The sequence below is a fragment of the Melanaphis sacchari genome, unplaced genomic scaffold (assembly GCF_002803265.2).
Source record: "Melanaphis sacchari strain LSU unplaced genomic scaffold, SCAv2.0 Contig4_pilon_pilon, whole genome shotgun sequence".
Classification (NCBI taxonomy): Eukaryota; Metazoa; Arthropoda; class Insecta; order Hemiptera; family Aphididae; genus Melanaphis; species Melanaphis sacchari.
Window position 1 is genome coordinate 5,419,360 of NW_020271335.1, and position 27,315 is coordinate 5,446,674.

At 27.2% G+C, this 27,315-nt stretch overlaps 2 protein-coding genes across 3 annotated transcripts; one reads left to right on the forward strand and one right to left on the reverse strand.

Annotated features, from left to right (window-relative positions):
• The first annotated feature begins 777 nt into the window (after positions 1–777).
• Positions 778–14,826, forward strand: LOC112598901 (chitooligosaccharidolytic beta-N-acetylglucosaminidase-like). 2 transcript variants are annotated; one of them, XM_025345567.1, is made up of 9 exons: positions 778–874; positions 6,498–6,625; positions 11,990–12,148; positions 12,229–12,473; positions 12,541–12,865; positions 13,075–13,402; positions 13,467–13,889; positions 13,986–14,110; positions 14,661–14,826. In XM_025345567.1, the coding sequence occupies exons 2-9, from the start codon at positions 6,510–6,512 to the stop codon at positions 14,761–14,763; spliced, it is 1,824 nt and encodes a 607-aa protein (XP_025201352.1). In that variant the 5' UTR covers positions 778–874; positions 6,498–6,509; the 3' UTR covers positions 14,764–14,826. The 2 variants fall into 2 exon arrangements, with proteins under 2 accessions (XP_025201352.1, XP_025201351.1); XM_025345566.1 differs by lacking the exon at positions 778–874 and having other exon boundaries at positions 6,325–6,625.
• Positions 14,827–15,034: 208 nt separating this feature from the next.
• LOC112598817 (alanine--glyoxylate aminotransferase 2, mitochondrial) lies at positions 15,035–24,266 on the reverse strand. The gene is made up of 8 exons (XM_025345448.1): positions 24,139–24,266; positions 22,202–22,278; positions 21,279–21,460; positions 21,062–21,185; positions 19,117–19,506; positions 16,907–17,221; positions 15,702–15,968; positions 15,035–15,206 (listed from the first exon to the last, which is right to left on the reverse strand). The coding sequence occupies exons 1-8, from the start codon at positions 24,164–24,166 to the stop codon at positions 15,090–15,092; spliced, it is 1,500 nt and encodes a 499-aa protein (XP_025201233.1). The 5' UTR covers positions 24,167–24,266; the 3' UTR covers positions 15,035–15,089.
• Between the last annotated feature and the right edge of the window lie 3,049 nt (positions 24,267–27,315).

The following is a 27,315-nucleotide window of genomic DNA, read 5'->3' on the forward strand; positions in this document are numbered from 1 at the left end:
ACAACAATTAAATGATAATATAAACATTTGGTGAATATTTCAAATATTTACGGTTTTTCGTTCTCGAGTTACACTAAAAAAATAAAACAGATTCTGTCAAAAATTAGATTTATTTAAAAATTCCCTGTTTTCCTAAAATGTTTTTTTTTAATTTTTTTCGATAATAAAAATACGTACTGAAAATTTTTTAATTTTTACCTCTATAAAGTACAGACTAATATACAAATTACTACCAGAAATCACCCTCATTTTTGAAAATCAAAGCATTTTATCGACTTATTATTGTGTATTTAGTGTATATATACACAAAAAACATATATTGTAAAATTAATACTTTCATCGCTCCTCTTAGAATATAAAATAAAATGCAAATCATTATATAATCTATACATTTATGATTTATCGCTCAGCTCAAAAACTAAAAAAAATGTGGCTCGTACAGTGGCCCTTTGAAAATTATTTAGCTGAAGTAAAAATCATGAACCTGCCAAACTTGGAAGGTACTTCTTGGTAGGTACTTATATATATTATAACAGATAAAGCAGTCAGTATATGATATACAATATACATTTTATAATACATTATTTATGAATCATTTATCTAAACTTGTTACAGAGTAATAAATAGTTGGCTATAGTAAATATTATAGGTAATTAAATCTAAGATATGTAATCGTTATAGTGAATTGATGAATCTCTAACCCCTTCCACCGGCTCACCAGCACTTAAAATAATGCTTATAGCTTTATGACAAATAAAACCGGTTAAAATTCTTGAACAATCGCCAATCGTACTCTGGAGCCAATGACTGAAAGAGGTTATTATTGCCTATTTACAGTATATCTACAAGAAATATTACGTGCTATCTACAAAAAGTAAGTAAATTTTAATTACTTTCTTTAATAAACTATAGAACAACTAATTAAGTCACTCCTATGTTAAAAATGTAACGTGGATATATTTGAAATTTAATTTTAATATTTTTATTAATTTATATAGTTTTAAAATTTAAAATTATTAAATTAATAGCATTATTATTATTTTGTAGCGTGTAACATTGATACGTAACATTATCAAATGTATAATCTCTAATTATATATTACAGTGATGATGAAGCATGCCAACGTTTAACTATATATTACATTTTTCTAATTTGTTTTAAAATATAGTTAGATCAAATAATTAATAATGTTTAGTTAATATTATGCTTTAAATACTGCCAAATAATAAGTATGTCTAGTCACTATACACTTACGCATTTATTTTGTCCTCACTGGGTGGTGGTATTATTCTATTGTTAAAGTGGTGCCGTCGCAGTAACGGTAAATTGTGTCCTATACTATTATCGCCATAATTTTTATATTTTATTTTTGACAGTATTTTTAAAAATCAATATATATATATCAGTGGCGTATTTACGGGGGGGGGATCAAGGGGATAAATCCCCTCCCCCATAGGCTGTATACACACAAATAATTATAGTTATCATATTATTTAAAATATTATTATTATTATTATTTTTTTTTTTATCAATAATTGATTAAATTTGCAAGAATTAAAATATTTTAATATATTCTAATATTGTACAACATTCTCATTGGTATCTTCATTTATAAAGTCATATCCCCCTCATGACAAAAACCTAAATACGCCACTGATATATATACGTTTATGTTTCATAACCACTTTATGTATCGAACAAATTTTATTTTTCATTTTTGTTTTTAATAATTTTGTGAATAAAAACTTAATTATTAACATTAAATGAATTGTTATCGTTAAAAGCTAAAACTACTATATGTTAAACAGTATATATTATATATTATATAGACAACAGGAAACATAAATTATATTAATATAATAATTGATTAAATACTTGGTCAATTTGATTGACAACGTTAGCAGAATTTATTACGTCGAATAAATTTGTATAGTGTGTAAACAATTACTTTATTTTATTTTACATTTATATTTTAAAAGTAAACTATACACGTGTTAACGTTTTTATTAAAACTTGGTAAATTTAATTAACAAATCCAATTATTACTCATAGTAAAAGGATAAAATATTAATATTCGTACAAAATATATTGCTATTTTTATAATCCTAAGCGCTTTTGTCATATATTCATTGTTTAAAAATTACAAGTAACCTTATAATCGGAAAAACCCCAAGAAATAATAACTCTTGAAAATTATTTATCGTACTTAAATCTTTATATACAAATTAGTTAAAAAATTGAAAATACAAAACGTTAGTAAGTAATAAAAATAATTTCATGTTGGTTATTTTCACGTTATTAGTTTCTATGGTTAGTACTTGTTGAATTTTTATATACTATTCTATTTTTTTACATTATTATAAAATATAATTTTAATACGTACCTGTAGGCTATACATAAAACTATCAAAATAAATCAATGACTTTACTATGAACCTAATAACTTTTTTAACGGTTGGAATTATAGTTTCTCATAACTAATTGATCAAAAACATGTGAAAACTTATGAGGAAATTAAAAATGAAAATATCGCCGATCTACTCCGATAAGCGTTAGATACTTTATATCAGCGGTTCCCAAACTTTTTCAGCCCTGGAGCCTTTTTTTAAGGAGAAGTTTCTCATGGAGCCCCAAGAAATATTTAACGTTCATTTGCATTTGCCTGTGTTCTATGAAGCATAGTTAACACGAACTGTATACATACGGACAATAATGAACGAAACCCTTGGGAAACCATTGCGGATCCCCAAGGACTCCGTGGAGCACAGTTTGGGAACTGTTGCTTTATATAATCATAAAAAATAAAAAAAGAGACTCAGATAAAATATTATTAAACATATCTGCAACAAATAGTTATACTAACCTTCTAAGATCAAACAAAAAATCCTAATAACTCAATAAGCATCGAATAATTTTGTTAGCTATGTACTCTAACGTAAAACAAGTCTAACTATGTTTATTTTTGTAGTTTAAATTATTGATTTATTTTTTACGGAAAGAAAAAGACAAACACTATTTACACAAAGATTTTTACAGCACATAACATCCTGATATTATCATCATGACATTTTTAGTTCAACATTTCTGCGGTCAAAATCCAAAAGACAATAGACTAAAAATCCAATAAGTACCAAAAATTCAAATTTATATGTAAATAGTTAGTCTTAATTTTGAGATTTTTTGTATAGAACTATAGAGCTGGTGATGAAATAATTGATTTTACGATTTCATTATTCATTCAATGATGAATAAACGTAACAACTAAAATTTTCACCAAGTACTTATATTATCATTTTCTATAGGTACACAGTATAAACTTTATACTATTTTTTCTGTGTATAATATTTTTCTACTAAAAATACATCATATTTTTAATGTTCAAAAAAATTTTGTTCTAACTCAATAAACTAATTTAATATTATAAAGTTTTTTTTATTAGGAATAAGCCCGCAGGTTTGTACACAGAAGCATCAGGGTAAATACTTAATCCCGAGTAAACGTAAGCTTGTTTTAAAAATAATAATTTATTATTCGTTTTTATATGATATACATACTATACTCTACATAGCTTATAATGTTTTTGATTTAATTTTGCTTTAGTCAATTAATAATTTATTTTTAACATATTATTGTATAATTTATGATAAAAATTGAATTTATCAAAATTATTATCAAGTAGGTAATTTAACTATTATTTAATAAATCTTTAGTAATTCAGTACCTATAAATATTTATTTTTTATTATTTGTTAAAATATAACATAATTATGTTATTTTGAAAATCTATTACGCGCTATTAGAGTATTTTTAAATTTAAAGGAAAAATGTTATATTATATACAAGAGGTCAAAAAAGCCAAAGGTTAAATATTTTTTCTCAACATAAAATTTAAAAATTTTAATAAAATGGTCACATATTAACTGTTTGTATGAAAACAATTGGCCAGTAAGGTAGTAAAAATATTCACTGCCCTCAACTTAAAACTTAACGCGCGCCAACGAATAAACTTCAACTGCAGCTTTGCCATTGAAATGCATTTGATTTACATTCCGTTAAATGATAATAATAATAATGGTTAAATATTAATAAAGATATATTATATGGATTTGTTTACATATACTCGTAGTATTGTATTCTGTTACAAAAAGCTTTCAAAATTTATTTGTTTTATAAATAAAAGTGTATGCTTTATAGTGACTCGTCTTGACCACGGGATTGGCTTTTAAACTCTACAAATAATCCATTTGTTCTTTATGCTTCGATGTATACATGTATGTGAAGCGTGTTTCGGACATATTCTATTATTCTATATTTTTATTCTTTCTTTTCTTTCTATTTCTTAAGTTCATTAAAATTACAAGTAAGTATTTCTTCTTTTCTGATTAACTTTTTTTAAATTTTTCTAACGTTTGATTATCAATTTAATCTCGTGTTTTTTACATTTCATTTTGATTGCAATGTTAATTGATTTAAAAATGTCTTCATAGGTGTTATAAATTTATTTCTATTAATTATGGTATAGTTGGTACATTGTATTTACATGCACATGAAAAATATTATTATTATATTAATATTATATTTTAAAATATAATAATATAGGTACAAAAGAATTAATTTAACTTGCTTTATTTTTCCTAAAAAGATAATTATTTAACTAAATTAAATGTAATTCCAAATTTGTTAAAGTTTTTGAATAGTTTTAATTGTTATAGAATTGTGGTATTCCTGCTATAACTAATGATATTGTCAATTTGTAGGCAGCTATATAAATTAATTTATATCTTAAAAACTGATGTTAATATTAATAGTAGCAAAGATATGTTTGATTTTGAGTATATCTTGCATAAGGTATTTAACTATATTTGAAAAAAGTATCAACTCTAAGCTTTTATATTAATTTAAAATTTAATAAAAATTGTATTTGCTTATATATTGGATATTTTTCAGTCTATACAGCTTTTAATATTATTATTCATTATTTAATTGGATTGAATACATAGTAACTAATATTGCAGTTTATTGTTTTCCGTATTTTCTTTTGTGTGCACTTAATTGTGCTAAACATTTTTTAAAATTATGTATTTATTAGTTATTAATAACAGTTTCAACTCATAATTATATAAAACAAAAACTTTTAAGAAGTATACATCAAGTGAAAATCATAAAGCTAGTGTTGAAATGTGGACTTTATATTTAGATATAAAAAAAAATGATAAACAATCGTTAACTTAGAAAATTCTAGATAATAAACCTAAATGCAGCAGTAGATGAATTCGCTCAATTGAAAATTCAAAGATACAAATGGATTTAAAAAAACTCTTAATTTCAAACTATAAATAATTTATAAATTTTCAAATAACTGCTTGCTTTACTTCAAATAACTATTTGCAATAGAAACATTATATTTTTTGTTATATTTTATTACTTACTGCTTTTTTTATGTAATTTAAGATTTAATTTTGATTTAAGGTATTGATCACTTTAAATTAAGACGCTGTTTTTAAATGTTTGAATTGGATTTATAGATGACAGTCAAATCAATATTGCATAACAGTATAAATATTAAAAAAGTAGTTTGCAGATTACTATTATAATCTAAAAGATGTAGAAGTTCATAAGTGTGAGCATAGGATTCTATTATTATTGCTAAAGATATTTTGCAGATTGAAGTAGAAACCTAGTAAAAGTCTGAAGTAACCCTTACAGGTAGCTAGGCCTTTCAATTTTCATTGCAATGACTGTGACTTGATAAAAAATTTGGAAGTCCTATTTTAAAATTAAAATGCCACCCAAAAAAAAACAATTTGTATATTTTTGTGATTTTAACGAATATCATCAAAATTTGAATTTTAAATGCTTATAAAAATAAATCGTGCCCCTGTGTATTTTCAATATTTTCGTATACGTTTACCCATGAGAATAATTTTGAAATTGAAAATGAACGAAATTTCATCGAAAAGTATTTATAGTATCGATAAGATTTCGATTGTAGGTCGGCATCAAGTTAAAATCGATGGCTAATTGAGAAACTAATTTCACGAGGTACCTCATACCTATCTATAAATTTTGACGTTTGGTAAGGAATTATTATTTTGTTCGTCGGATTGATACGATATTATGATATAGGTATTAGTTTGGATATTTTTGTTCGAAATCCTGGGTTAGGTATGTAATGGCGTGCAGATAAACTAAATATATTGGACAATTATCTATCATCTACGGCTCCAATGGAAATTCCGGAGTAACAGTGTTTTTCATATTTTTAACTGTCGTGGGTTTTGTGTGCGTTATCGTTGCCGGACGGCCCGAACGTCGCAATACTGACGCCGTAGCCGTCCGCTGTCCGCGCACGTCGTGCACCGCGCAAACGCAGTGTGGCAGTAGTCAATCGTACAGTACACAATAACAATGACCGTCGGATAACGTAGTGTTATCATAACAGCAGAAAAATAATACCGACGCGATGGTGATTAATCATTTCGTCTATTTTGTGTTCAAGAGACGTAAAACGATGGCGGGATGTGCGCTGATGGCCGTCGTGATGCTGCTGTACGTGACCGCACTCGTGCACCGGAACGCTGCAAGTGGCGACGATGATGGCACCGCCGAACAGACTTCGTACATCGTGTGAGTATCGTGGTGTAATTCTTAGGACTTACGACGACGCATTGCCTTTTGTAGTCGTCGATCGTGTGGGTAACGCGTCCAGGCGATTACGGCGTAACCGGTCGCGATCGGCGGGAAACACGTAGGCCGCGGTTTACCATTACCTGATAGCGGGTCGTGGTACTAAAACCGCGGTAGCGATGTCGTATTCCCCCGCTTCCCGGAGAATACGTTTACTCTATCAGGCTGATACAGAAATACAGCAGCTGCAGCTGTATTACGTTAAGATGTTAGATTTCGAAAATACGCACCCTTGACAGTCACTACTCACTAGTCATGACGCGCAATCGGTACATTAATGACGACCACAACTCTGAGCGTGCCTGACGTCCGCCGTTCGACGGTTGGATCTGCATCGCGAAAATTCTCAATGTCCCAACTTGGGACTCTCGAGTCCTTAATCATTAATCATATCACGCACGTGCCAGGACTAAATATTTTGACAACATAGTTTCTTATCAATTTCCACGCCCATTTGCGTCATGAAGGTTGTTGTGCTTATTGGTCTTTATTTTCCGTGCAATATTTGAAATATAAAATATTGTGTCGTGTGTATACATTGAGTTAACTATTTGTAAAGCCAGTAGTTCAAATTCAAAATAAAATGCAGATATTCTATTGTAGTTTTTTTTTAATGTAATTAATGACTAATAGCATTCCTTTTACCGGGCTTTTTAAACAAAAGCTATAAAATATTCTAATATCTATATAGGTATTATAATTTTGTTACAAAATATATGGTTCAATAAAACTGACTCCTGCATAGTAGCTCATGGTGAATATATTCAACAATCACAAGATTACTATTGTTTTATCATGATCATGAATAATAACACAAACGTATTTTATAGTCCTTTATTATTGTTAACTGTAGGCAATTATTATGATAATATACATTGAAATTGTCTGCTCATTAATGACCTATGGATAGTCCCCATCGATTGTAATATGATACTGATATTACATGTAGTTAGTGGCGTATTTTCAGGAGTCCGAAACTTGGAAATTGTCTCAGCATAGGATCCAATCGTGCTGTTCGCAACTCTGGACCATAGATATCTATACTATACGTATAGTATAGATATCATTCTGTGGTTTGGACGCATGTGCAATAATAAAGTGATAAGAGTCGTCCGTCTGTTAGCCACGGCCCAAAATTTAAGATTGTACTGTCATGGTTAGCATACAACTGCAGCTGCAACTCGCGTTGGCCGCACTGTTAGACCGTTGCGTGCACCATCGAATTTGTTGGCTTTAATTCTCGGTTACTTCAGACGAATTTACTTACTAATTATCAACATGGATGGATTTAACAATTTGTCGCCTCTATGCCAAATACAAATTCACCGCATTCCACCCTCGCTGTATACTCACTCGACTGAAACTCAATTTGGGTGGGCAATAATATTTGAATAAAAATAAAATATGACAAATAACTAAAATTACTCAATATGTATTAATAGTAGTAATAGTGCCATAATAAATAAGTCATGTTGAAAAAATATTTATAAAGTTACCTATTCAAAACAAAAAAGTATTTACTTAGCTATACATGTCCAACTAGCTTAAAAAAATACCATCACATCCACATAGTTCTTTGCTGCTTCATGAGCATAAAAATACATCTGTAACAGATATATCATATAGCTGGTCAAAAAAGTCTGTTCAGACCAAAAAAGAAATTCTCTACGATTGATGATTTTTAACCAATAAGAAAAATAAAATTAATGGCACTTGGTATACTGAGTTAGTAAGTCACAAATAATTAACTTTAAATTTGTTAATAATGAACAATATTGAAATATAAATAATATCAGATAATATAATACATAAAGTACAGATAATTATTAATATGTGTTGATTTGGATTAAACATTAATATATAAAGTCAAACTAGCTGCTAATTATTATATAGGGAGATTCATCAAATATGATTTTTTCCTTTATTTACTTTAATAAAACATCTATTTAAATTCTGACTTATAGAATTTTTAAATGCTTATACTAAAATATAAAATATTATAGTATATTCTAAAATCAATAGTAATACATACTAAAATTGAAAATAATATTTAAGGAGGTAATGTTTAGAACAAATAAAGTATAAAATATAAGTTACTTTAAAGAAATAAATCTAATTGTTAAATAATTAAGATTATTAAAAAAAATCTGACATAAAGACTACATTTTTTTTAAAGAGACGTGCTGTTTATTTCATCTCTTTTACATAAGTATTCATTTACCTTAATATGGAGGTGCAATATGATAAATGTATTTTGTTGTTCACGCATAAAAAATTTACATATTACTGAAAAAAATGAGTAATTGTTATTTATTTAAAAAAATGTTCAAAGAGACAATACCCTATAATTTACTGAAAATAACTGAGATGAATTTCCATAATTACCTTTATATTGTTTTGTACATAGATCTTATAGCTTCACGTATGCATGTGTTTTCCCGTAGATAATATAGAAAATAAGTTTAAAAGTAGTGAAATTAAAATGTACATCTTTATTTGGAAAAGAAGCTCTGTAAAAAGACTTAAGTAGTTAAGTGTAAATATCTAATGACTTATAGACTATAGATGATAAAAAGTTTAACAAATTACTTTTTGTGTGTATTACTAATTTTTTCTATAAGTTACCTAAATTTTATTAAAAATATCAATTTAAATACCTATATTAATGTGATGGCCACAAAAACTTTAAATTTAAAAATATTATGTTTATATAAATAAATTTTCGTAATTTTTATTTTTTAGCCATGACTTTCAAAAATTAAATAAATTCAATTTTATTTTCTAAACAAAATGTAGATACATTTAAGTTTAAGTTAATTTGCATTTTCGTTAGTTTTTAAATAATTATTTAGGTATGTAGGTACATAAATTAATATTTTAAAATGATTTGAATTATCTAGTTTTTTGTACTTTTTTTCTCTGATACTTTTATTTACTATTAATCACTTTCCCAGTATTTCTTCCGGAACTTAATTTTCTAGAATCTTTTTCTTCCTCTCCCCCTTCTTCATACCAAAATGTACATGTTCAGTACGACTCGTAATAATATTCCATTTGTCTTCGAAAAAAACCAATTTTTCTTTTTCAACCAATTGAACACCAGCCATATCGTATATCAATTTCTTTATGATTTCTGATTCTGACCTCCAGATTACTAACAATTTATTAATTTTTCAACCTATTTACTATTTAGATCATCTTTTTAATCATTACTTATAGTGACACCCATACCCAGTTTGTGTTAATGTTTTGATGCTCCCCTTAGTGCCATCTACACTAATTATAACGTATTTAATTATTTAAATTGTACGAACGAATTTACGATTTTAGAAAATAGTGACTCATGATTGAGTTCTTTTTCTAAACATGAATATTTCGATGTCCAATGACTGACTGCAATATTAATGACTAGTACTATTATAGGTGTATTGAATTACTCTATCCTGATTTAAATATACATCTGGTTTCCGTTAACAATTTTATAATTATTTCTTATATTTATATATACGAGTAGAAATTAAATGCACACACAATAAAAATTTCAATTACTAAATCTGTAAAAGTATTCAGTCATAGTTGTCGTCAAACGTCATTGGTGTATGTTGAAAAAATGTTATGCGTAATTTAATCATAACATGACTTTTTTTATTAAATAAATACTCAGTTTATACTCGGGTAACAATTCTGGATGTTTATAGTTTTTATAAACTAACAAATAACAATTATTATTATTATTGACATGAGATACATGACATGCATTTATAAATACCTAAACTATTGTGATTTATAATTTTACTTTTTATTAATTTAAAATATATTTATGTATATACATGTATAATAGGTGAATAAGACAGAATTGGTAAAAAATTACTAACTTCAAAGTTTATAAAATAAAATTTATATTTAGCTATAAATTTTTATTTTGTACAGTGTGATTCAAAATTTTCGTTACAGTTATTTTATCAAATAAATATGAAATATTTATAATAGAAAAAAAAATTTTGTAAAACAGTTTATTTTAGAAATATTTAAAATGATCAGTAATTTAAATTTTTTCTAAATATTTTAGGGAGGATTTTGAAGTCAATATAAAAAATTCAAATGGAAACCTATACTTTTTTGAAAGTATACAGATACATAAAAATCGAATTTTGGTCGAATAGTTTTTATGAGTTATAAAGACCGTATAAGTATTTAAAGTTTTGGCGAGCAGAGTAGTAAACCATTTTTTTTTGCTGGGATACCCCGTACCATACCACTTAGCTATCATATTAGTTTAATGAAATTATTAAATGAAACTTTTAATTAAACTTTTTTTAAGGTTTGATTTATTTATTAATAAAAAAAAAATATATAACTTTAATAATCGTTTGCATAAAGTTTGAGTAATACATATAGTTATAAATCAATATAATGATAATAATATCTTATAAATTATATTTCAGTATTATTTATAAATTAAATTGCATTATTAGCTATAATAATTCTGTTTTATAAATTTTGAGAATTTAGATTTAGATAATCCAAAGGATATTATATGTTAAGTTATATAATATGTAAAATTTTATATGTTGTATTTAAAGTACGGATAATTTTATCAGTGATTATCTACATCATCAATTTCCTACTATAGACAAAACTACCATACGCATAACCTGGATAAGATGGGATAGGTTTAGACCCTTATTATATTATGATTATTTTTAAATCGTAAAATACTATATTTATTATTCATAATTTATTAAAAATTAAAATGTTGTAAAATAGCTAACATACGTACACAGAATACAGAGAAAGTTATTCTATCAAGTTGATGTATGTTAAATTTACAACAGTTGTAGTTGTAGCTGGTTGGACTTTGATGACAAAAACATTTTTATCAGTATTAAAAAAAAATCATATTATAATATATATATATATATTTATAAAAATAATTTATAATTTTTGTTAAAAAAATAATACATTAAGTAAATAAGTTTGCAATTTGTACTAAACATGAAAACTTGAGGGAAGGAAGCATCCATCAACACTACTTACAATTTACGAACTTAGGGAGAGTAGGTCATTAAAAATTATTGTGTGATAATATCATCAACAAATTTATTTATTATAAACATTTTGGAGAGGTAAATATTAATTTTTATTGGGATACACTTTTGAGGATAAATTAATTAATAATTGTTGCATACATTTTAATAATTCATAGCTTATAACAAAAAAAAAAAAAAGAAAAGCATTCAGTATTATAGAAAATTAGTAACAATCATGACTATTTAATAAAGTTATTTATTAAATTGTCTCTAGAAAATCATATAAATGTATCAACAATACATGTATCGTCAGCAAATCATCATCAGTAGAAAAAGAGAACAGCGGAGTCGATGGATCTATAGACGTTTGCCGTTTAACCTGTGGACGTTATGGATCACTTTGGCCCAAACCAACAGTCAATACAATAATAAGGTAAATTTAAATAATTTTTAAACGCAAAAATATATTTTTTTATAATTTTTTGATTTGTTATAATTTATAATACACATTAGAAAATCTGTAGTCGAATTTGGTCTTGATAATGTTAAATTTGATACATCGAATATGGCTGACCAATTAAGCAAAGAATTCATGTCTGAAGCGTCTCAAGTTTTTATATCGTCATTGAAAAAACTATGCGTCCCAAATTGTGTTTCCTATGAAACTACTCCAATTATATATGTATCTACAAGCGACCCATTTGATTATATCAAATTGACTACAAACGAAAGTTATAATTTGAAAATAAATACCGATGGTATGGAGTTATTTACTTCAGATAGATCGAAGTTGTTTGATACTATATACTGGTATTTGATTTCTAGGAGATAGTATACTTGTCAATATCGAAGCAAAGACCGTGTACGGAGCGAGAAATGGATTGGAAACTTTAAGACAACTTGTTGCTGTATACGGTTCTAGCGAATCTGGAAAAACATTGGTGATGGCCAGCGATGTTCAAATAAGTGATCGACCTATATACGCATACCGTGGTTTTATGCTGGATACCGCCAGGCATTATTTCCCAATATCAGCTATTAAGCGACAAATCGATGCTATGGCTCATTCCAAACTAAATGTATTTCATTGGCACGCCACCGATTCTCATAGTTTCCCGTTGGACTTACCTAGTGCACCATTAATGTCGAAGTAAGTATTCGTAACATTCAACAATGACGATCCACTATAAGGAATGATATATCAATGAATTAAATAACGTATTTAACTACATATCATTAATTATTACAATTTATTACGTGTACCTTTAATTTATTATTCATATTTCTGATAAATAATTTTAGTGTTTAAATCCTACAAGTTTATTGAGGTTTCACATTTTTTTTGTCTTTACTCTTTAGATATGGTGCTTATAGTCCCGACGAAAAGTATACATTCAAAGAAATTAAAGATCTTCTCAGATATGCATTAGTCAGAGGAGTAAGAATTATTATTGAGATCGATTCTCCGGCACACGCGGGTAATGGTTGGCAATGGGGTAAAGCCTCAGGTTATGGCGACCTAGCTGTTTGTATGGGTAAAGGTCCTTGGAGAAAATACTGTGTAGAACCACCTTGCGGACAGCTTAATCCAATCAATACTAACACATATAAATGGTTGGGAAAAATTTATAAAGACTTGATCAATGTACTACCAAAAGGAGAAGCGTTCCATATGGGTGGTGATGAGGTAAATGAAGTACAAATGATTCTCAAACATTTTAATAAAATTTACTGGTTATAATCGTACATAGGTTGCACTAAATTGCTGGAATACTACTACTGAAATCATTGATTGGATGAAAAAGAACAACCGAAGCTTAGACGAAGAAGGATATTTTGATTTGTGGTCTCAATTCCATGCTTATTCGTTAAATGAATACGATAAAGAAGCTGGAAATGATCAATCCGATATAATCGTTTGGTCTAGTGGTTTGACTGAACCTGAAATCATAGAGAAGTATCTCGACAAAAAAAGGTTTACTGTTGAAGCTTGGGAAGGATCAAATATTCCAATACAACTCGTTAAATTAGGCTATAAAGTTATTATCGCTTTAAAGGACGTTTACTATTTGGATCACGGTTTTTGGGGTTCTACTAACTATCATAATTGGAAACTGATGTACAACAATAAAATGCCAAAAGTTGATAATCCAAATCTTATATTAGGCGCAGAAGTAAGACTTAACAAATATCAAATTTAATCAGTATTTTTTTAAATTACAACTTTAAAATATATTACGTTATATATTTATTTTTATTTTTTTATTTAGACATGTATGTGGTCTGAATTTGTCGATGATAATGCTGTTGATTCTAAAGTATGGCCACGAGCTGCAGCTTTAGCTGAGCGACTGTGGTCAAACCCAACAACAAATGCTGCATCTGCTGAGTACAGGTACACTTAAAAACATTTTTAAATCCTGCCAAGTTCACTACCTTCACGTAATTACATTTACCGCGATTCGCGACCCATTTAATTTTAAATTATTTCTGAATCCTGTTGGTATTGCCACCAAAACCATCTTTGTCGGTATTGTATTGTAATCGTACAGTTATGTATAGGAATTTTATAATACAAAGTTTTACTTCGCCGTTTATGATACACTTCTATCAGGCGAATTGTGTTTAGGTTTTATGATAAACCTAATCTCCTGACTCCAATCTCGAATAATATGGTTCAAATTTTTTAAATCTACGTATTTATATTTTATTAAAGCGCGTTTGAAAATTACTTGAACTAGGTATAAGAAGTTTTAATGTTGAAGAAAACAATCTACAAAATACTTGTATATTCCATGTTAACATATCTTGGTGTCCTACTTTGTACATACAATAATTAGATTTTTTCATTAACACAATTTTTTTGTATTATTAAACTCGTTCTTTTCTTATAATATAGTTATAAATATTTATTAATTACTATTTATTTAATTACATAATTGTAGATTTTTACAACATCGTGAAAGATTGGTATCACTCGGCCTTAAAGCAGATACGGTGACGCCAGAATGGTGTTATCTCCATGAAGGAGGGTGTATTTTAGAATAATAAAAAAATTTTTTTTTTCAAAAAATATATGTGTAATTTAGAGTATTAATATTTTTTTATTTATTTTTTTAATTCATATAAGCAGGTTTAAAGTATGCCATGCAATATTATTTTTGTATCTTTTTACATTGTACAAACAATTTTATAATTATATACACCTATAAATATTATGTAGGTATTAAAATACAACTATTATAATATAATTATTATAAAGCAATATATTTTAATAAAAAGGTAAACAATTTTTGTAAACATGTTAAGAATTTAATTATAAGTAGGTACAATATATTTAAATTCATTTTGGTTTTATATAAATAAAAATGTGTTTAAAGATTATTAGAATATTTAGCTTCGTAATAATTTTGCATAGCTCGTCTCAAAACTGCAATCGCAAAGTCCACGTCAGATTTCGTTACACACATAGGAGGCATAAACCGCAGTACCTGTAATCATTTTGACATAATTATATATACATTTTTAAAAACTGAAGCATTTGTAATTTTAACATTGTTTACGTATTTAAATCATTAATATATAGGTAATTGTTATGTACGAGTTAAAAATTGTCATTATTTTATTTATTATTGATATTTGTATAATGGTACATGAAGAATTTAAATTATAAGCTGTTTTCTCAACTATGTTATATTTTAATTTATTTTAAATATTTAACATAATATTATCATATCCTAGCATTTAAAACATTAAAACATTATAATTTATTGTATAAGTAAATAAAATATTTATAGTCCTAACCTATTGAAATTTCTAATACTAGTTAGTTTAAATTTTGTTTTGTGCGACTATTTTCTTATTTTAAAAACATTGAGAACAAGATACCAGATAGAATTGATAGAGAAGAAGAAAAATATTGGTTATTTCTAAAATATATTTTAGACTTTTTATAGTAACTAATTTAACGTAATATATGTACTTACGTTTGATCTAACTCCTCCAATTCCTATCAAAAGTCCCATTTTTAAACAATCGTTTTTAATACGAGAAATAGCTCGGGCGTTTAGAGGATGTATTTTTCCTGTATCGCTATCATCTTGATCGCCGTCTATTAACTCAACTCCGATCATCAGTCCTTTACCTCGTACATCACCGATTATTTTCCATTCACGTCTCATGCCGCACAACTTTTCAAGGAAATATGTGCCCACATCCAAACAATTTTGTTGCAAACCTTCTTCGTCGATTACCTGCAGCAGTTATAATGTAAATAGGTACAACAGGTACGTATTATATTGTATTTGTTAAATATATAAATAAATATAATATATAATAATAAATATTATTTTTTAAACCTCCCATTTCTCAATGACCCCGCTTAAATTTGAAATATATTACGAACTATACATATGAAATATTGAAATAATATACGATGTACCTTGTAATAATAATAATTAACTATAAGGGCTTTTGCAGAGTCAACATGATGACAAATTATCATTAATTATAAAATATAAATAGACAAATTGCATATTAATAAACGCACTTATAATCTATTCATTAATATTATCTATAACTTATAAGCTACGCTTAAGTGGCTTTAGATTTAAACATCTAATACTGACTTTTTGTGCCATTTAATAATATTTTAATTTTTTTTTTCTTTAAATGACGATACCTCAATACTATGTAAGTTGTTCTTAAATTTGTATATAAATATTAAAAATTCATATATATAATTTTTTAAGTATGTTTTAAGCTAATTTTTTTTATAAAATTCATAAAAATTACAAAAATGTACTAGTAAGTATTTTGTAGTAAAAAAATGATGAAATCTTCAATTTTTATGATTTAAGTTTAAAAATTCTAATACTATGCGATATGACACAAATTTGATATATTCGTTATAGTGATCAATTTTACACAAATTGTATATCAGAGTAGTCCCCACTTGCCGACCTTTTTATATTTTAAAATCAAATTCAAGAGTTATGCTAGAGCTAAAATTTAAATTATTGGGATTATTGATGATAAGTCAACTTATGTTTAAATCTTTTCTTAATTATTTTAAAAATAATGAAGAAGTTTTGGAGAAAATTGAACATAAGTGGAGAGAACTTCACACACGTAGCAAATTGCATGAAAGATTATACTATCTCGTAAGTAGGAAAGTATTAAGTTCGCTAACCTCTAACACCGATAGACCCACGGCACACGAAACGGGATTCCCACCAAACGTATTGAAATGAAAACCAGAACTCAACGATCGCGCGATTGCAGGTGTCGTAACGACAGCGGCCATCGGAAAGCCGTTCCCGATGCCTTTGGCCATTGTCACAATGTCTGGAATGACGCCATGTGATTGGAAGTTCCAGAAGTGTTCGCCAGTCCTGCCAAAACCCGTTTGTACTTCATCGGCCACGCATAGACCTCCGTTACTCCTGATCAGTTCGTAGACTCTTTTTAAATAACCTTTAGGAAATTGGACGATTCCGCCGACACCCTGTAAAATAATTGGTCCGAATTACTATTAATCATGTATGGAGACTAAAACCTATAATCTACGTATATCTAAATCTTAATGATTGTACGTCCACAACATAAACAATTTATCTGCAATAAATTACGGTTTTGCTATTAATAATACTGCAGTGGGATTTTGACTTAGTTTGTAACTCAGAAAAATTTAAATGTAAGTGCATTTTGTGTTTTTCTGCTATAAATACTTATTTAATACGTCTATATTATTTTGATCGAAAAATTAATAATTTATAGTACCTATGTTTATATATTATTATCACTTATCAGTAATACATTTTAAATGGGCTTTCGATTTTCAGAACTTAAATTGTGATTCATACAAAAGTGACAAAATATATTGCTTTGTATTAATATGCATAAGATCAAATAATAAAATATTAATGAATAATCAAATTATAAAAAAATCCTTAACATGTATTATCCTCTAATATTTTCAAAAATAAGTGCATTTAATTCATGTACTTCATACTATTGTTAAGGACACTAAGAGAATACATAAGAAAGAATTCTGTGAAAAATATATATCTAATGTATTTTTAAAATATTCCAATCGATTTATTTTCCTCGCAACCGCAACATGTTGCAGCTGAAAATTAAATATTGATAAGAATAAATTGGTATCTTTTTGATGTATTAATTTGTCATATGTAATGAAAACCAATGCAATTCATTGTTCCGGACCACCAGATACATTTTAACCGAATCCGCCTAATTGCATAATTCTTAAACACCTACAAAATCCTCTCAAAATCAACATCATCATGTAGTAACACAAAGAAATATTTTAATGAATAATTTATTAAAAATACTTAGTACTATTCAAGTTCTACCTATCCAACAAATACAATAGTAAACCTTAACTAAAATGGCTCACAAAGTAAATTAAGATTCAATAATCATACACCTTTCCAAAAGAAGCAACAACGAAGTCATTGGCCAAAATATAAGATCTCTGGTTTAAGAAAAATGAAATACCATACTTAAAGAAAGCCACAGTAAAGGTGTGTAGTATTTTAAGATGTACTAGTCTATAGTTCAGTGGTCGCCAACCTTTTGGACCTCACGGATCACTAAATTCATAACTTTAAATTCTACGGACCACTTATACTCATAATTTTTAAATACCAAATTAAAATATATTTTATAAAATATCAATAAAAGGTTTTTTTTATTTATAGAAAAATTATTTAAGTTAGTTTGATTATTATTGATTAAAAAAAAAAAAATAATAAAAGTTAAAATGAAAGCTGGATTCGAATCATTAGTATTCTTAGAACGTATTAACGACACACGTACCTACAATATTACACAATATGATATTATATATTATATTATACGATATAAATTATTAGGTAAGTCTATTTATTTTATAACATGCGATAATAATGACAATATTATTACACGTTTATTTTTATTCGTCGTAAATTCAACTCACATACGGTGACATTATACAATAATTTTATATATTACAGTTATAAACACATTACACAGCATTACAAATAAAGTTAACATTTTTCTGCGGACTACCAAATTTTTACTGTGGAGTGTGGACCACCGGTTGGAGACCACTATCATAGCTCATAGCTGTAGAGTTCATAGCATCTTCACGCTACACACTATGAATTTTTTTCTAACTTATATTTTTATTAAATAAACATTAATTTAATTATCCTATTTAAATTTATAATATTTAGATTTTAGATCATAGACAAAATATTGCAATATACTCTATATATTTTTAAATGTTAAAATGGTATAAATTGCTGTATTCATTCACTCAGAATTTTGTTTGTATTTGTTGTACAAGTATAACTTGTTTCAGAAATAAGTTAATGATTGTATTATTATAGGTCAAACCTGGATGGACTCTGCGAAAAACCCAGCCACCTTGCCACGGGGTATCGAATATGAGAAAATGTTCTCCAGCTGTTCATAGTAATTGTCGGCTGCACTGCAACGATTCCGGTCGCATTCGCAAGACCGCTGTGTTTGCACAGGAGAGTCCCTGCACTTTTTCCCGCCCCAGATCCCTTTGAAAACATCCGGGCACATCACATGGTGAATGTAACTACCATCCGATATATTGTTGAACTTGATAGACGCATTTCCCGTCAGCCCATGTAGACTTCCAGACACACCGTGGTAACAGTTCTGGATGGATAACACGTTTTGATTTCCGGTGTGCAATCGAATCAGCAGCATCGCCAATTCATTGGCTTCGGAACCGCTGTTTACCAAGTACACAGTCTGTAATATTTGAACAACAATATATTATATTAGATTTAATGTCGAAAGTTTTAAATGTATATATAGTACGTATATAATATAATAAATATAATATATGAATTATAGTACGACTTGCATTCTCCTGACTTCAACATCACCCAATATATATACCGGTTTTAAAAAGAATATTTTTCAAATGTATTTTGTAACGACTATTTTATGTCGACTGATGCATGAGTGTAATGGGCAGGGGCGCAATTTCAATGAAAAAACTGGGGGTATTTATGTTCTTCTATCTATTTTTATTGTGTTATTTTAAGGTTATGGATACATATTAATAATAAAATCTAAATTAACATGAAATAACTTGGGGATACTAATTTCAAAATTGGGAGTGCTAAGCACACCCAAGCCCCCCTCCAAATTGCGCCTATGGTAATAGGTAATTATACAATATATTTTAGAATATGAATAATAATAACGTATAGATAGTTTATTTTAAATACTATATACCCGTAAGTCATTATAGAATTGTCAAGTTGTTTAAATTTCATATTATCAAAATACGAGGTATGTCCAGAAAGTAAGTTCCGTTGGGCAATAAAAACATGTAAATGTGTAAATTTTATTATAAATTTTATTTGAATATAAAATACATGTATTACTCTATTTTTCAACATAGTTACCACCATTATTTAAGCACTTATCATATCGAGGTACTATAGTTTTTGTATCCCTTCATCATAGAAAGATGACGCCTGTGATTGTAACCATGCGCTAATAGCTTTTTTCACCTCATCATCTTCGTTGAAGTTCTGGCCACCCATAAATGATTTCATGTGTAAAAAAAGATGAAAATCACTGGGTGGACTGTAGGGCGGATGATTAAATTGTTCCCATGTACGACAATGCCCGCCCGCACACAGCAAATGTGACAAAACAACTTCTTGCAGATTTTGCATGGGAACAATTTAATCATCCGCCCTACAGTCCAGATTTGGCACTCAGTGATTTTCATCTTTTTTTTTCATGTAAATAAAAAAATGTATGTTGAATAATAGAGTAATACATGTATTTTATATTCAAATAAAATTTATAATAAAATTTACACATTTACATGTTTTTATTGCCCAACGGAACTTACTTTCTGGACATACTGTGTATTTATATCTTACCAATCACCATTCACATATTATAATTTCAAAAACCCATCAAAACTGACAGAATTTCGCATTAAAATAAAATCAGTTTAAGTCAACAATAATATAGTATATAATGTTGAGTAATTGGTAATATACAACTACATTTTAAAGTGTTATGAAAAACATATTACCGTTGATTATTATTTATAAATACAATTTATAAAACTTATTTGATTTATAATCAATGATATTACCTAGTACCTTCTCTTATCTATCTGTTCATGTGAGATTCGATAAACTTCAAATGGTATATTTGGTCAAAAAGTGCATCGAGATAACAATATGACCTCGTGAACTTAGCCGGTAGTTAAATATTTTATAGAACCATTATTATTGAACAGTCATAAATTATTATTTTTCCTAACCTAACCTACTTTTAAGTCTCCTGGCATTTTTGACACTAGTGATTCCACGTACTCATACATTTTTGGGTGCTCATACGCTCCGGACACATGACCCAATAAACTCGATTGCTTCGTCATCGCATCAATAACTTTTCTGAAATTTTATTTTAAAACAGTTTTTAATGTTTGACTTTTACGTTTATTATTTGTTTGAACAGCTAAATGCCTCTATATATGCTATACTGACGGATGACAGTGACCTACGCTAACGGTCGCTATGCCTCCAAACATATCCAAGTACCGTTTGCCCTTGTAATCGAACAGCCATTGCATTTTACCTTCATGTAAAAGTAGAGGGTCTTCATACATCTGTACTTGAGGAAACACATTATTCAATTGCATAGACTGCGCTTTTTCGTAAGAAAGGCCCTGAAAATAAAAGTGTATCATAAAATTTATATTTATATTTAAAACCCTATATTGCATTTCTAAAACACGATTCTAATCAATTATATTTATAAAACTAAAGATTCCCATAAAAAATAAGAAAATTTATCTTTTTATTAAATATTTGTATGTATTGTATATATGCAATATGTATATATTTATGTATTTTATTATAGTGATTAAAGTGTATACAATATACATTATTAAGTAAGTTATAATTATTAATAAGTTATTTTCTATGAGAAAAAAAAAATGTCATTACTTTTATGGTTTAAACCTTACATGTTTGATTCAAAACAGTTATTTCATAAATTCATTTATTTCTAGAAAAAGTTGAGATTTGAGAAGCCTTTTAACCATTTGCATTGATTATTTTATTTATTAGTTATAACGAACAATAATAAAAAATATATATGGATTCTGTAATATAGCTATTGCATTCATGAGTTCGTGATCTTTGAACATTAATTGAAAATAATTAATTATACAAAAAATATCAATTTGTAAATACAATTTGAATACATTTTAAGTAACTTATAATAACTATTATAACTGTTATTCTCCGTATTCTATAAACAAGACAAGTTGATTACAAACATTACGATTAGATATTATGTTCAATTGATTTATTAAAAGTAATCAATCCAATTTGAGTATAAACACAATGCATATTATATTTTCTTCACCGAACCTATACTTTTAAAAATAAAGATAATACTATACTTTATAAGGTAAAGGTTTGAAGTCAATCGGAGGTAATTCGGGAAACAGCTTTGAAGTTGTATAATGTTTATTGAAACCTACAAAAAAAAAAAAAAATCAACTAAATAAAAATGTGATTGAATGCATATTTTTATTCTTTGTATAATTTAAATACACGTGTTTTATATATTTAAATTTAACATTAATCAGTAAATCAGTATATTATCGACAATTTGACACGTATGATATGGCTATGTACGTAATAATAAGAATTTAATATATTATGTAGGTACGTATCATAATTTGTGATAATTGGTGTTACCATGATGTTTGAATAATTTCATATTTTTTTTTTTTTAATTGAACTACATTTATAAAGTTGTTTGTTAATTGTAACTCAATAATTGTTACAATTAAATAACACGGTTGTACCTATATGATATTAAAACTTAGATACATAGCTAGCGGGATTGGTAAATAGGGCCCCGGAAAAAAAAAGGTTGTAGGTAAGTTGAATCCCAGAAAAAAAAGGTTGTAGGTAAGTTGAGTCCCGGATAAAAAAAGGTATTAGATAAGTTGAGTCCCGGAAAAAAAATATAAATTAAAATGTATGTGGTTTTTATAATATTATATTTTCAATAAATAATATTATATAGTATAAATGGTTAAAAAATTGTGTACCGGGAAAAAAATGTTAATACGCTAAGTATTATAGTACATCAAATTTTACAATATACCTGTCTATACACACATTAACATCATGCGTAGAATTAATTGATGTCCAGACAGTGTACCACACTGTATGCAATATGACGTATTATTGTAACAATTATTTAAAAGTAAATTATATAAATATGAAATATTAAAGTTTTAAGTTTTTAATATTTTAGACCTAATTGCACCAATGATTTATAGCCGGGACCCAATTTACCTATTACCTTTTTATAACCGGGACTCAACTTACGCTTTCAAAACGAACCCAAATTATCGCGGACCCAATTCTCCTAGCTCCATAGCTAGCAAGAGAATACTTAATCCGTGTTCATCGGGGTCAAAACTATTTTTTTAAGTACTCATTTATTGAATACAAATTTGTATGTCTATATAAATTTTAAAATATTCAGTAAATAATACTCAATCAATATGATATTGAAATCTGCTGTAGGATTCCAAATCACTTTTTTACCCACACAGTTTTGTTGACAAATTTTTTTAACTGTAAAAATTTAAATGATTGAGATGAATGCGGCTATCCCCTTCCCTTAAAATACACTTTTCTTGAGTAGTAAGTACTAGATACCTATTATAATATATGTATTATATATAACTAAAATAAATTAATAAAATATTCTAGATATTTTTAAATACTTATTCTTAATTGAAAAAAAAAACTTGCAAAAATCATCGGTTTGACGAGAGAAATACACACCTATCTATAATTTATAAAATAATTTTTTTTATCGTAGTTTAGAAAATAATATTAGTATAGAAGACTTGAAATGATTAATAAGTATTAATGAGCATTTTATAGGTATATATAATATGATTTTCAATATAATGTGATAGTTTTTGAAATGAAGTCATCGAATTACAATTAAACAAAAATTATTATTATTATTACTTACCACTTCAACACTTAGACCAATGGCAAAATAACTTGAAATCTATACCTTTAACTTACATAGCAGAGAGTAGATTCCTTGGTTTTTTCATTATTATTATATTTATATGTATATTTTAGAAAAGCCTCGGTAGCAATCTACTTAGCTATTTAAACTATTTTTATTAACGGAAAAAAATTAATATAATTTAATTTATTTGAGGCATTTAATTTCTATAGTTATAGTGCAATATATAATTATTTCAATGATAAACAATAAAAAAAAAAGGCTGTGTCACACACATTTATGTTTATAATATTCCTATTAATAGTAAATTACTGTTATAAAAATTATTACCTTTAAATTTACTCCGGATACTTTTCATTTTAACAGTTTATCGCTTGTCGTTCAGAAGACTACAGAAGACAGAACTCGACAAATAATTCGCGCGAACTACTGAAACGTCCGAAATAATATTCACAGTGAATCCATCATTGATGTACGAATTAACTTTGTACATTTATAATGTATGTATTACTGGCTGAACTGAATAAACGATAGTTACTGGCAGGCTGCGTTTACATATTAAGTTTAACAAAAATGTTATTAGTATTTAGCATTTGCAGCTTAATATGCTTATAAATAAATAATGCATATTCATTCAAATGACACTAGCTCATTAGTCATTAAAATTAATTCAAACGATTGTCAACAATAAAATTGATTAAATACCAATGTTTTATTAAAATTTGATTAGTATTTTTGTTTATTGAATGTGTATAATTTATACATTTAAATATATTTTCATACATGTAGGTATCGGCTTATTCCCATTAGGTACTTTAGGACATGTATTTATATTTGTTTATTACACTTTTTAAGTTTTTTTATGTATCAATTATAATAATTCGTTGTTCGTAAAAATAAAAATGGAAACAAATTTAAACAGTTAAAAATACTTTTGAACCAGCCCAATCAATGGCCAAGCATTTTGAGTCTTAAACATATTTCACTCTGATATCTGTACTCAGTATATAGTAGTTCTATATAATCAATTTTTACGTAATGTAAATCGTTAAACATTTTTTGTTTACCCAACATCTAACTCCTAATTATTGATTATCTAGGTACTTAATGTTTGTATTGATCCATTTTTAATTGAAATAGAAATAACTTTTAAGTTATGCACTTATACCTTATATTTATTATATAAATATATATATATTATGAATGTATACTAATGTATTCAACTTAATTTTATTTTTCTAACCCATAATCTCATAAGACAAAAAAAAAAAAACAAATATTAATTATGAATAAATTTTGACCCCATCATTTTATGCAATATAATTACGGACTGGTACTAAAAAACATTGTATTAATCATTAATTAATTATAAAGCTAATCGCCCTTCAAAATATTTTTCTTACTGTTCCTTTCAGCCCTCTATACGAATTTTTCATTGATCAAAGCAGCGTTGGAAATTTGCTTCTATTAGCTTGAGTCGCTTTTGTTTTCACTAACTTCCACACTGTTCTATTTTTGTCTCCTTTAGCTTAGCTATAGCCTTAGGAAATAAAAAAAAGTCAGACAGAGCTAGATAAGGTGAGTATAGTCATTAGTCAAATATGGTGACACCATATTAAATACTTTTTTTCGATTTTTTTGCTCTATAGTGAGTAGTTTTGGCACTATTTTTTAGCAAACTTTATGCATATTGAACAATTCAAGTAAAAATCTGACAGAACTATCTTTTTTAATTGCTGAGATTTAAGGAAAAACTCGAAAGACGATTTTCACGGATCAATTAACAAATTGTCTGGATGTTATTGTCATTTTTTGATATTTAGGGTTATCTATGTCGTGAATCGTCTTCGGTCATTTTACGGCCTTCCTTATAAACTTTTCAATCCACACGAATATTTGTTTATGTGATAAACATTCATTTTCATGCACTTTCTTTAACATAGCTTGAGTTTTTGTAGCAGTTTTCCCCAGTTTTACAAAAAACTTAAGGTCAACTCGTTACTTTATTTTAAACACTGCATTTTTTCCGACGATACACTAGCGCAAACTTAACGAATGATTAAATATAGCAAAAATGATTAACGTACATTTTTTACTGTGTCTACAAACATATTCAAACTTGCTATGACGCACTTGCTGTTTATCGATAGCAGCACCATTCTGATTATTTAAATTTAATTGCCATACCTCATATAGTATCCATATCAAAATTAATGTATTGCTGATTGTTAATTAATCACATACACTTACCAAAATATATTGTAAAATAATTAGTAGAATAAATATGGAAACTTATACTCATTCACCATTTAATGAACTAATCATAAATAGATACTTTAGATGTAAACCTATATGTATAAGTATATTTATGTATGTATGCGAAAAATTTACATGTACTTAATTTACATTTTTGTAATACTTTAATGATTTGTATAAAATTAACTATAATATATTATTATGGTTGTAACTTAAGAATTTATAATATTTTCATCCATATAGGCAATAGTAATTTGCACTATTTCCTTTGTAAACAAAAATAAAATACAGTGCAATTTATAAAAAACCGGCGAAGTTGCTTTGCAGCCTACTGCAGTACCGCATAATAAGTTTCGAATGTATCTAAATGTGTATAACTTGTCATAGAGTAGTTAGTCACAAACCATGGAAATGGACGTGTTAAATTTGAATTTGACAATAAATGATATCATTGCATTTAACTATGTAAGTATCTAATGCCACTAATGTCATCTGATCTATATTTTCTCACGTCTAATATTTTATAATTTATTAATATAACTATGTATAGCCGTATAGGTAAGTTACTTGCTAAATTTGGTTATAATGAGTAAGTATTAGGTAGGTAACTAATAATTTTACTTTTAAAAAGTAAAAATACAAATAATCACTTAAATAACGATTGGTACCTACTATCTAATATCTAGGTATACATTAATGTTATGTGCTTTTCCTATATAGTTATAATTATAAATATACAATGGCAGCAAGGACAACGGCACTAGAGTTGGCAAAATAAATCACTACCTATACTGCAGAGTCTTTAAACCACTATCCACGGAGTCTAAATCAAAATTTTAAAGCACGGGGCTCAGGGCAATTGCCCCTATTGTTCCTCCTTATGCCATCACTGAGTGGTGGGCTATGAAAAAAATCGTCATGGTCCGGTAAAACGAATGGTCCTAAAATTAAGTTTTTTGATGGTAAAAATGCATGCTTATTTTGAAGTTTTATAGAACGTGTTGTCCACAAATTAGTAAATAGTTACCTACTATAAAAATAAATATTAGCTCATATTTTTCACTTAACTAAAACAAAATGTATCATACAATATTAAATTTAAAAATATATATACATAGTTTTTTTTTTTGTGTCTAACAAATCACTTTTATTTTAATAAAATTAATAATATCTTTATTACCAATATTATCCGGTATATTTTTTTTTTACAGCTGTAAGCAGGAATGTCTCTAATTATTGTTTATATGAGAA